General features: G+C 41.7%; 1 protein-coding gene across 1 annotated transcript in view; it reads right to left on the bottom strand.

The window, feature by feature from the left end:
- KAT2B (lysine acetyltransferase 2B) overlaps positions 1-12,413 on the bottom strand; it is a 127,146-nt gene that overhangs the window by 9,869 nt on the left and 104,864 nt on the right. The window contains exons 12-13 of the mRNA XM_066351554.1: positions 6,884-6,994; positions 2,998-3,141 (exon numbers count right to left, since the gene is read on the bottom strand). Coding sequence (XP_066207651.1) covers positions 2,998-3,141; positions 6,884-6,994 — 255 coding nt within the window. The remainder of the gene's footprint in view (positions 1-2,997; positions 3,142-6,883; positions 6,995-12,413) is intronic.

Consider the following 12,413-nt stretch of genomic DNA (forward strand, 5'->3'; position numbering starts at 1 on the left):
CATTAGTAAACGCTGCAGCACGAATTGATAATCAAACCATTAAACAAAGAACTCCATAAAATAATGAGGCTAGTAAAAGTACATTCGTGTCCATCTGGTTCAGTGCTGTCCAACAGAAATATAATGCAAACCACCTGGGTAAATTAAAACTTTCCAGTAGCCACATTCTAAAATGTAAAAATAGGCCCTGGCCAGTTGGCTCAGTGGTAGAGCGTCGTCGGCCTGGCGTGTGGGAGTCCTGGGTTCGATTCCTGGCCAGGGCACACAGGAGATGCGCCCATCTGCTTCTCCACCCCTCCCCCTCTCCTTCCTCTTTGTCTCTCTCTTCCCCTCCCGCAGCCGAGGCTCCATTGGAGCAGAGTTGGCCCTGGCGCTGAGGATGGCTCTGTGGCCTCTGCCTCAGGCGCTAGAGTGGCTCTGGTCGCAACAGAGCGAGCGGCGCCCCAGATGGGCAGAGCATCGCCCCCTGGTGGGCATGCCGGGTGGATCCCAGCCAGGCACATGCAGGAGTCTGTCTGACTGCCTCCCCGTTTCCAGCTTCAGAAAAATACAAAAAAAAAAAAAAAAAAGTAAAAATAGGTGAAATTGATTTTTATTCAATATATACAAAATTTATCATTGTAGAATATAATCAATAGAAAAAATTATACTATTTTACATTCTTTTATTCATGCTAGGTCTTCAAAATCAGAGTGGACGTCACACTTGCAGCACACGTCAGTTTGGACCAGCCACACTTCCAGTACTCAGTCGCCACGTGCGGCTGGTGGCTGCTACTCTGGGCAGCACGGGTCTGGATGGATGCTCTCCATTTATTTAGAAGTACGCACAAGTTTTTTCTTAAAACAACTTCCAATGGCGCTCTCTTAAATGAATGCCTTCGGAAGATACAATTCCGAAGATAATTTGAAAAGTGTTTTCACTCTTTACCGAGGGACTATCCGATGAGTTGACCTACGAGTGGCCTCCATAGCCCTCATGCAGCACCTTGAAGGTGGTGGGCTTCTGCTGGGTGACTCATAATGGGCATGAGGGCTTCCTAATCTCCCCGTGCCTCCCAAGGTCACTCTGGGGAAAGGAGATGTCTGACTTCTGTTCTAGCCTCTTCAACTCCCTAGAAAATGTCTTTCCTTTCCACCATGTCACTTTGTCTCCTCAAATCCATCTCTCATTCCCTTACTGGTCTTTTAATTTTCCCACACAGAAAATATAGGGAGACGCCTCCATCTTTAATGTGTCACCAAGTCTTAAGATGTCCTTTTACCAAACAATTTTACTCCTTTGCCTCACCCGGACTCTGGCTCCTCCAAAGCCAGTCCCTTGCCGTCTCGTGTGTGGATTAAGACTGTAGAATTATCCCCCCGTCCCAGCCTGTACACACGCAAGCACACACACACACACACACACACACACACACACACACGCAAAGCCAATTCTGCCAGCTCACAGCCTATTCACACCTTCTCAAACAGTGGCTTTCATTATCCACCCGCCTGTGTGGCCCTGGTCAGTCACGCGTCCAGGAATCTAGCTGGATTCTGAGTCTATGTTCATGCTGATTCCACTGCCGGGCTGCCCAGTTCAAAACACGCCTCTCACAGAGGCATCTCAGAGGACACTCGGCCCCCTCCGGGGCCCACCACTCCCTTGGAGTCCACACTCACAAAGCAGCACTCGTCCGCTCTGCACCACCTGTCCAACTGGACTAGGTCTCTCTGTTTCCACTCGCCATGACAGTTTATTCTGATCCTTAGGCTTTTCAGACCTAGGAGAGTCCTCTATATATTATATTTACAGTGTGTTTGCTACCACCATTAGTCCCTGCCTTCCTGGGGGGGGGGGGGGATTTCAAAGTTGGAATAAAAGCTACTTGTAAAAAGCATTTGAATTCAGTGGAAGAAGGTGCTATGTGAATCCAAATATTTTATGACAGGGACTTCAGATCTCTTCGAAAAGAACTAGGTTAACAGCTCCAGGTGCATCAGCCGCTCCGTGGTGTGTGTTAGAGAAGGCAAGCAAAGAAGGGGGTGAGGAGAGAAGGAAAAAAGATCCAAGAGAGGAGAAAGGGAAAGGGGGAAGGGGCTTCGTCTTCTACAAAGTTGACTGTTTTTGTTGGCTCTGTGCTTGTGGCGTTCTTTCCCCCTTCGTGGAGGAAAAGCCAGCAGACCCGGACCATGTGAAATCTGCAGGCCCTGCAGGAAGATGCTGCTCTGGGCGTAAACCACGGAGGTGAACTGGGCTGCGGGGAGGAGCAGTGGGAACGCACAGCTGACGGTGCCCTGATGGCTTCGGTTGGCCAGCAGCCTCTGAGGCTGAACAATAAGCTGCTGAATTCAGACCTGCTCATTAAGCCTCAGAGAGAACAATGAAGAAAGCTAGCCCTTCAGAGGGACACAGAGGAGCCCGCTGCGCGCTTTTATTAACTCTCCAAGTACCCTATTTAGAATTCTCCCTCAGGCTGACATTTGGACCAAAAAACAACAAAGTTTTATTTTCTAACTAAAAAAATAACCTTGTGCTCACTTCCCCCGAAGAAGCATAGGAACAAATCTGAGCCACTTGTAAGTAAAAGGAAAATACTTACTGAGCACCTACTATGTACCAGACACTGTGTAAGTTTTGTCTGTTACATTGGAGATGTCTGACACATAACTAAGCACTGAGATTAAGGGAGAATAATTTAGAGAAGAAAATAAGGAGGTAAGTCTGGGAAGGATGCCTGGGACCAGAATGTAAAAGCCCTTGAAGGTGAAGATGACTCATCATATTTTACAAGGTTTGGTTTTTTAATACCAATTTAACCAGTGTTGACCCTCTCAGGAATGTTGACCTATAGGAGACAAATCAAGGATATCTTCAAAGAAGAAATCTAGACACACCATAGCAAACAGAGATTATGACACACAGTAAACCCATACACACAAAGCCCAGTGACACACAACTCATCCCAACTAAGAGTGGCCTGTGCTGAGGAACAGGAGTCAGTCACATGCTTACCTCCTTCTGCTTCTTAATGATGACAGAAAACTCTGTGTATGGGATCTGCGGATTTAGCTCACATCCCATTAAAGTGGCCCCTTCATAATCCTTGATGTAGCCAACATATTTGGTTTTAGGTATTTTAATTTCTTTGGAGAAACCCTGAAAAGCAAATAAATTCTTTTTTTTCCCTTCTTTTCCATGTGAGAGGAGGGGAGATAAAGAGACAGACTCCTACATGCGCCCCAACCCAACAACCCCCAGTTGAGGCCATCCTCAGTGCCCAGGGCCGATGCACTTGAACCAATCAAGCCATGGCTATGGGACAGGTCACTTCTCCTGTGTATCCTGACCAGAAATTTAACCCCAGACATCCACACACTGGGCCAATGCTCTACCACTGAGCTAACCAGACAGGGCCAAATAAAATCATTTATATGGGCATTGTGCATCAAATATTTATTGAGTGCTAACTATGCGCTAGGTACTGTGCTAGGCACCCAGATACTCTTCTTTCAAGTTCTTGTCATATGATTACGGGAAGGCAGAGCATGAATTTCTTCCATGAAGTTCAAAAACATCAAAAATCATGCAAACAGAAAGCAAGACAATGTAAAAAACATAATCCTAACAAAATACAGTAATATTTTAAGGCTTTTTAAAAACAAAAATGGCTATTAAGTAAAAGAAAGGTTTAATTTTGCATTAAATTGCAAATCCTCCCAATGTGGGAAAGGGGGCCCTCAGGATTCTCAAAAAATCAGTAACTAGCATGGACCTAGAGTCTGAAAGAAATATCCAAAATATACAGCTATGAAAACCATGATGCTGAGAAAATGAGACCCCGACTTTACAGGAAAAAACTTCCGGACCATCACAATGTGTGGTTGTTTCACTGACATTAATGCTTTGCGACATATTCATTTACATACGTTAAGCTGTAATATCATAGGGCCACAGGATATCTATTCATATATTTATAATATAAACATAATTTTCCTTACAGTGCCTATGTCAGTTCTTCGCAGAAAATTACTTGGGCTCCAGAACTATCACTAGCAGTTTCCTGCCTCCTTTTCAGCAAAAACTTATTTTCCAAGCAATTATTGCCATCGCCTTCAAAAAGGACTACAGGCAAGACATTTAAGAACGCTGGCTGACATTTCGGGCTTTGTGAGGTACTCACAGCCTAGGAAAGAGAACTCGCGAGCCGCCAGTGATACAGCCCCACCGAGTTTTGTCAGGTGAGTTCGATTCTACAAGCCACAAGCATATCCCAAAGAATGAGAAAAAATTACATAGCAGATTAATTATCTGACATGGAAAGATGGAAAACTTTCCAAGCAGAGAAAAACTTATAATTAAAAAAAAAAGTTAATAGACTTTTTATAATAAAAATCTTTAAAATTCTGTACATTAAAAGAAAAGCCATAAACAATGCTGAAATCTGATGAACAGGAATAAATCTTAAAAATAAAAGAATAAGGCCCTGGCCGGTTGGCTCAGTGGTAGTATTGGCCTGGTGTGTGGATATCCTGGGTTCGATTCCCAGTCAGGGCACACAGGAGAAGCGCCCATCTGCTCTCCACCCTTCCCCTTCTCTTTCCTCTCTGTCTCTCTCTTCCCCTCCCACAGCCAAGGCTCCACTGGAGCAAAGTTGGCCTGGATGCTGAGGATGGCTCCATGGCCTCTGCCTCAGGTGTTAGAATGGCTCCGTTACAACACAGCAATGCCCCAGATGGGCAGAACATCACCCCCTAGTGGGCATGCTGGGTGGATCCCGTCAAGTGTATGTGGGAGTGTCTCTCTGCCTCCCCACTTCTCACTTCAGAAAAATACAAAAAAATTTAAAAAATAAAATAATAATATCTTTAAATACAAAGTTTTCATAAATCAATGGAAAAATAAATATTTTAATAGAAAAAAGACAAAATACAATAAATTGGCAATTCAACAAAAAATTCATACAAAGGGTCAATGAACAAGGAAAAACAAGTCAAACTTCACAGTGATCAAATAAATGCAAATATATACTATCTGTTACCTAGGAAAGGGGTAAAGTGCTACATACTTTTCAATCATAAACTAATCTCCTGAGCCCCCTTATATATTGCTGACAAGAATAAAAATTATTACAATATTTGGCAATGCATGACAAAGCCTTAAATATGTCTGGAAGCAACTCTACTTCTAGACAACTAGTCGAAGCAAATTACTATAGATGAGGGTAACACACACACATACACATGTACACTGACATACCAAAAATACCTACATGGCCCCAAAATGTGGTATTGGCTTAATAATTTTCTTCTTATACAACAAAATTTCAGAGAACTATTAAAAGTCATAAAAAAACAATCAGAATACATTAAGCAAGTGAGCCTATTTTTATATATACATACACATATACACTCACACACACGCAGAAAAAAAACATATCAAAACATTAACAATTAACATTACATTTCTCTGGGTGGTAGATTTACAAGCGGTTTTTCCTTTCCTCTTTGTGTTTTACTACACATTCCAAAATTTCTACAATAACGATGTATCACTTTTGTACTCAGATTAAGTAAAGTATGTACAGGAATTATAAAGCACTGTTAATATTAAGATGCAGCCACAGAACGATCCTTAAAAAGCCAAGCTGAGCGCTTCTGATAAGAGAGAACGAGAAGGCAGCCAGGGCTCAGCCTGCTGCGTGTGCAGAAGCAGAAGCTTTGCCTGAGCAGGAGAATGTCCTCCCTGCGGAAAAGCGAGGCTTCCCCAGGCCGAGTCTACTTCTCTCAGACACGGAGACCCTGACTCACCTGGCACTGGGAGCTTCTCCTTAGCCTGGGGATACTAGAATTTAGAATGGCAGGAGGCAATATTATATGGGGTAGTGGGGGTGTCCTTGGGTTACGACAGTCTCAACATCTGTTTTGAGTTTATGATGCTCACTCCCATAAAAACTTTAAAAAAATTGAGGCCCTGGCCGGTTGGCTCAGCGGTAGAGCGTCGGCCTGGCGTGCGGGGGACCCGGGTTCGATTCCCGGCCAGGGCACACAGGAGAAGCGCCCATCTGCTTCTCCACCCCCTCCCCCTCCTTCCTCTCTGTCTCTCTCTTCCCCTCCCGCAGCCAAGGCTCCATTGGAGCAAAGATGGCCCAGGCGCTGGGGATGGCTCCTTAGCCTCTGCCCCAGGTGCTAGAGTGGCTCTGGTCACGGCAGAGCAACGCCCCGGAGGGGCAGAGCATCGCCCCCTGGTGGGCAGAGCGGCGCCCCTGGTGGGCGTGCCGGGTGGATCCCGGTCGGGCGGGAGTCTGTCTGACTGTCTCTCCCCGTTTCCAGCTTCAGAAAAATACAAAAAAAAAAAAAAAAACTTAAAGAAATTGAGACATGAGTGTTTCAGCTTACGCTGTTAAGCATCGTACTTACGGACCACATGGGTGAACTAGTATGGTCGCACAGCGGAAGAACGTGGCGTATGAGTGAGGGAGTTGGTGACCCCCAGATGCATGCTTACCTACGCCATTTTGGACTGTTAAAAGCATAATTGTTCTGTTTGAGTTAGGCTAGAGTGTGTTTCGACTTACACCAAAATTCGGGTTATGTCACTGTCGTAGGAACAGAACCGTGTCATAACCCAAGGACCCCTTGTGCTTCATTAACTAATAGATGACATTCATTCACTCAACAAATATTTATCTAGTACTTACTATAGCTGGTCACACAGCCTCTAATCCAGTCTGAAGCTTACTTCTATCTTAAGGCTTACAGAACAAATGTCCATCCTTCTTATAAGTAGAAAACTGTTTGTGTGGGGTGGGGGTGGGGAGGTATTTGAATGAAGGCTACCCGAGCACATATTTTAAAAAGAAATAACAAAGCAGTGTAGCACAGTAAAAAAAAAAACTCACCTGTTTCTTGAAATATCCAATTGCATATTCATCTGCATATGTGAGGAAGTTCAGGATGTCATGTTTTATATGAAATTCTTTCAAATGATTCATCAGGTGTGTTCCATAGCCCTATGTGGGAGTTAGTATATAGACAAATATATTAGATTCTGAAGGGAAAGAAAGGTCTAACAAATTCATTGAGAACTGATGGCAAGTTTAGGAAGTGGTACTTTGGTATAATTTACCAATATAATACTAATACCTTTTCTTGCATTTCCAAACTTTGAAATGAGCTACAAAACCAAAATGTTCAAAATCCCTGAACTGAGATACAATCATTATTTAGAAATACAAGTTTCTGTTTCTTTGAGAATTAACACACAAAGGCTACAAGCTGCTAGTTCCATCCTCAAGATTACTTGCTGAATAGTGATAAAGAAGTTTCTGGAGTAAATGTGGATTATGAATTTGTTATCTTCAAAGTACTGGAGAACCAGAGAGGAAAGGAGCAGCATCGGTGGAAGTACATCTCTACTGGACTGTTAGCTAATCAAGCATCTCCTGTACACTGCACATCAGCATCCACCGTACCATCACAGGCATAGGAATTTCCACTGGGTCTTATCCGACCTTTCCGAACAAGGTCTGAGAAGCCCAGAATAGCCGAGTGAGCCGGAAGACATTAGGAAGTCACTAAAGCAAGTGAACGATGTTGAATAGATTAATGATTGAAATATGAAAAACAAAATGCAACTACCAGGTTTTGCAGTGATGTAGAAAGCTTAGAGAAATCAATGCACTCACAGGGATTGTTTTAGAACCTTATATAAAGAGATGAAAGTAAATCCAAGCATCTGGTTACAAGTATCATCACATAAATATTTTAGAATGTGATGACACACTTTTCTAAAGAACTCAAATGTGCTTGCAAGGTCTGATTTATGGGTAAGATCTCATGAAATAGTACCTCAAGAGGAGAAGGATGTTTGGAAGTCATTTGGTCTAATTCTCTATCTTATGTGAGGCTAGAAGCCTCCCTCTTCCAGAAATTATTCTGCTGTTGATGCTATCCAAGGAGGACATTTTAGCTTTTCTCAAACATATCACAATACGGACATACTGTGAGTCTGAATAAAACTCGAACAAAAGAATAAACGAAATAACTCTCTCTTTGAAGAGAAGACAGTTAAATGAGGAATATAAATATATAAAACCATATAGTATAAAGCTGCACTGTTCAATATGGTGGCCACTAGCCACAAGTGGTTTTTGAGCAGCTGAAATGTGACTAGCCCAAATTAAGATGTTTTGGAGTGTAAAATACACATCAGGGAAAAAAAATTCTTATTTAATAACAATTGATACTTATGTTGAAATGGCAATATTTTGGACATAACAGGTTAAATACAAAATATACAAATTGAATTCCACCTGTTTTTTTATTGTTCTTTGGGTTTTTTTATTGCATGCGTGCAAGAAAGAGAGAAAGAGACAGACAGGGACAGAGAGAAAGGGAAAGAGATGAGAAGCATCAATTCTTCATTGAGGCACCTTAGTTGTTCATTGATTGCTTTCTTATATGTGCCTTGACCGGGGGGCTACAGCAGAGTGAGTGACCCCTTGCTCAAGCCAGTGACCATGGGTCATGTCCATGATCCCATGCCCAAGCTGGCAACCCCACGCTCAAGCTGGTGAGCCCGCTCTCAAGCCAGATAAGCCTGAGCTCAAGCCAGTGACCTCAGGGTTTCAAACTTGGGTCCTCAGCATCCCAGGCCTACACTCTATTCACTGTACCACACCTGGTCAGGCAATTTGACCTGTTTAATTTTGATATTTTAAAAATATGGATACTAGAAATTTTAAAATTACATATGTGGCTTGCATTTGAGGATCACAATATTTTTCAAGTGTATAGCATTGACACAGAGTGATATATTTGTACCTATAAGAAAGAAAAAGGCTGTAAGATAATTAAGGCCTAATTTAAAATATGTTTAAATTAGGCCTTAAAAAAGTAAGTCAAATAGAAAACAAGGTAAGAAGATGGGCTGAAAAATCTAAATTCAGGAAAAATAAACTATACAAAAGACATAGAAAAGTGGGTTTATAACATAGGGGTACAAAAAAAATCTCTTAAAGAAAACATAAAAAGCAAAAGCATAAAAGGGAGGACTAGGCCTTGGCTGGTTGGCTACCATTAGTGCATCCACCTGACATGTGAATATTCCAGGTTCAATTCCTGTACAGTCAGGGCACACAGGAGAAGCGACCATCTGATTAGCCGCCCCTCTCCCTCATCTATCACTCTCTCTCTCTCTCTCTCTTACCCTCCCATAGCCATGGCTCAATTGGTTCGAGGGCATTGGCCCTGAGTGCTGAGGATGGCTCTGTGGAAACTGCGCCTCAGGCACCAAAACAAATAGCTTGGTTGTGAGCAAGGCCCCATATGGGCAGAGCATCGGCCCCAGATGGGAGTTACTGGGTGGATCCCAGTCAGGGCGCATGCAGGAGTCTGTCTCTCCAGCTCCCTTCCTCTCAGGGGAAAAGAAAAAGGACTGATTATTAAGTAGACTTCTTCTAATTTCAAAACTTCTTAAAGATATCATAAGCAATTTAGAATACCCTAAACAAAAGACAAATGACAAATTGTAAGGGTATAGTTGTAACATTATAAAGATTTAATATCAAGAATACATAAATATTTTCTATAGGATCAATAACAAAAAAAGAGACGGCCTAAAAAAATTGTCAGAGGAAAGGAACAAGCAATAAATATTATTTACCAATAGAAAAATGATGTGTGACTCAATAGTAATCAGAGCACTCCTTCAGGGGAAGCAATATTTTACTACCCAGTATGCAAGCATATTCAAGGTTGGTGGTACTCAGTGTCAGTAAGAACAGGAATATATGATATTCCCCAATACCACTGGTGAAAATATAAATTGGTAAATCCATTGAAAAGGGCAAATCTGGCCCTGGCTGGTGGCTCAGTGGATAGAGTGTTGGCCCAGTATATGGACATCCTGAGTTTAATTCCTGGTCAAAGCACACAGGAAGAAACCATCTTCACTCCCCCACCCCTCTCCTCCTTTTTCCCTCATTCCTTCTCACAGCCAGTAGCTCGACTGGTTTGAGAATGGCCCCAGGAACTGAGGATAGCTTGGTTGGTCCAAGCACATCAGCCTTAGGCACTAAAAATAGCTTGGTACTCAAGCATCAGCCCCAGATAGGGGTTGCCAGGTGGATCCTAGTCAGGGTGCATGTGGGAGTCTGTCTCCTTATCTCCCCTCCTCTCACTAAGGAAGGGAAGAGAACGGAAGGGAAGGGAAGGGAAGGGAAGGGAAGGGAAGGGAAGAAAAGGGAAGGGAAGGGAAGGGAAGGGAAGGGAAAGGAAGGGAAGGGAAGAGAAGGGAAAAGTGAAAAGAAAGTTTTTAATTCAGAGTGGCCACATTCATTTATGCAGCACTTCTATGTCTCAGTGTCTAGAAAAACATTTGCAAACAGAACACTGTGATAGAAAAAAGCATAATGTTGTCAATAGGGAAATGATTACATAAATTATGGTGCTGCCAACATAAAATACTGTATAAAAATAGCTCTCTATCAGTATTGTTTAACAGATGTTTCTGCAATGATGGAAGTGTTCTTTATCTATATGGTAGCCATTAGTAACATGTGCCTACTGAGTACTGAACTACTAGAAAACTGAATTTTAAATTTTATTTCATTTTTACTGATATAAATATAAATTGAAATAGCTACATATGTGCACTAAAGTTGAAGATTCCCTAAGACAGGGGTCAGGAAACTTTTTGGCTGAGAGAGCCATGAACGCCACATATTTTAAAATGTAAATCCATGAGAGCCATACAACGACCCGTATACATTACACACAATCCAATAAAAATTTGGTGTTGTCCCGGAGGACAGCTGTGATTGGCTTCAGTCACCCGCAACCATGAACATAAGCGGTAGGAAATGAATGGATTATAATACATGAGAATGTTTTATATTTTTAACGTTATTTTTTTTATTAAAGATTTGTCTGCGAGCCATAGGTTCCAGACCCCTGCCCTAAGACATAATGGAAAGTATTTTTAAGTACATACATTATGAATGCTATTTATGTAAATGATGACAACAAAACACAGTCACCTCTTACATACGGGTACATTACTGTGCATGTAAATCAGTAGCGAGGCAAATGGAAGGCTGCACACCAAGACGACAATAGTGGGATGACAGTGACTTGAAGGGGGAATGGTATTTGTTTTATCTGAAAATGTACTTGTATATGATCTATGTCATTTTGTTATTTTTAAAGAAAAATGGAAAGAAAAAAAAACACTAAAACAAAACCCTGAAGAGAAGGGATAGCTACTTAGCGGGAAATGCCTGAGCATAAAAACAGTAATGTCTAGAAATCAGTAAGAAGTGTGTGTTTTCTAATGAAATCCACTTTAACACAGATGTGGTTCAAGAAAAAGAACTAGGTTTTTATTGTGTACACCATCTATCTTACAAGGAATCAACAGAACTATAAATTCCCTCCCCTTCACCCAAAATCCAATGAATCACTCAAAAACAACAATAATGGTTCTTTTGTAAATAGCTTCTCAAAACCTTCATAAGATATTTTTCACCAGTGGTCACTAATTTGTCACCTCTCCAAAGAGATTTTCCATCTTCCAAGTTGCTTCGGGGTAGAGGCTATGTCTTTTACCCAGAATCCTCTCTGTGTCTCGCGCTGTGAGTGGCCAGAGTGGTAGCTAAAAAGAGCCTTTGGCTAAAGAGGCATTGACAACATTATGCTACTATAAGCAAGTGTTTATAGATTTTCACCCCAGAATTATTTCCCTTGTTTGGATGCCTTTTAAAATAACTTTTAATTGCCACCAAAAGGATTCTTTTCCAAATCTGTCTGGTAACTTGAGTGTTGAGTTAAATATTTATTATGGTAAATAAGTATTAGGTATGTAACTTTAAAGTTGCATATCATATCAAACCCAAATAATTCTTAGTTGATGAGATATCCTCAAAACCAGGTGAAGAATGGAAAGTATATTCCCAAATACTGTCTTGTGTGTGCTTTGAGCAAGGTACATTCATGCTGTAAAGCATTCACAGAAACTTGGTCCTAAGCATGGTACTCCAAAATAAGTGGATACAAATTCTAAAGCAGGGGTCGGGAAACTTTTTGGCTGAGAGAGCCATGAACGCCACATATTTTAAAATGTAATTCCATGAGAGCCATACAACGACCCGTGTACATTATGCATCATCCAATAAAAATTTGGTGTTGTCCCGGAGGACAGTTGTGATTGGCTCTAGCCACCAGCAACCATGAACATGAGCGGTAGGAATTAAATGGATTGTAATACATGAGAATGTTTTATATTTTTAACGTTATTATTTTTTTTATTAAAGATTTGTCTGCGAGCCAGATGCAGCCATCAAAAGTACCACATCTGGCTCACGAGCCATAGGTTCCCGACCCCTGTTCTAAAGCATCATTTATTTTATTTTTTTTTTATTTATTCATTTT

This window comes from Saccopteryx leptura, chromosome 10 (assembly GCF_036850995.1).
Source record: "Saccopteryx leptura isolate mSacLep1 chromosome 10, mSacLep1_pri_phased_curated, whole genome shotgun sequence".
Taxonomy (NCBI): domain Eukaryota; kingdom Metazoa; phylum Chordata; class Mammalia; order Chiroptera; family Emballonuridae; genus Saccopteryx; species Saccopteryx leptura.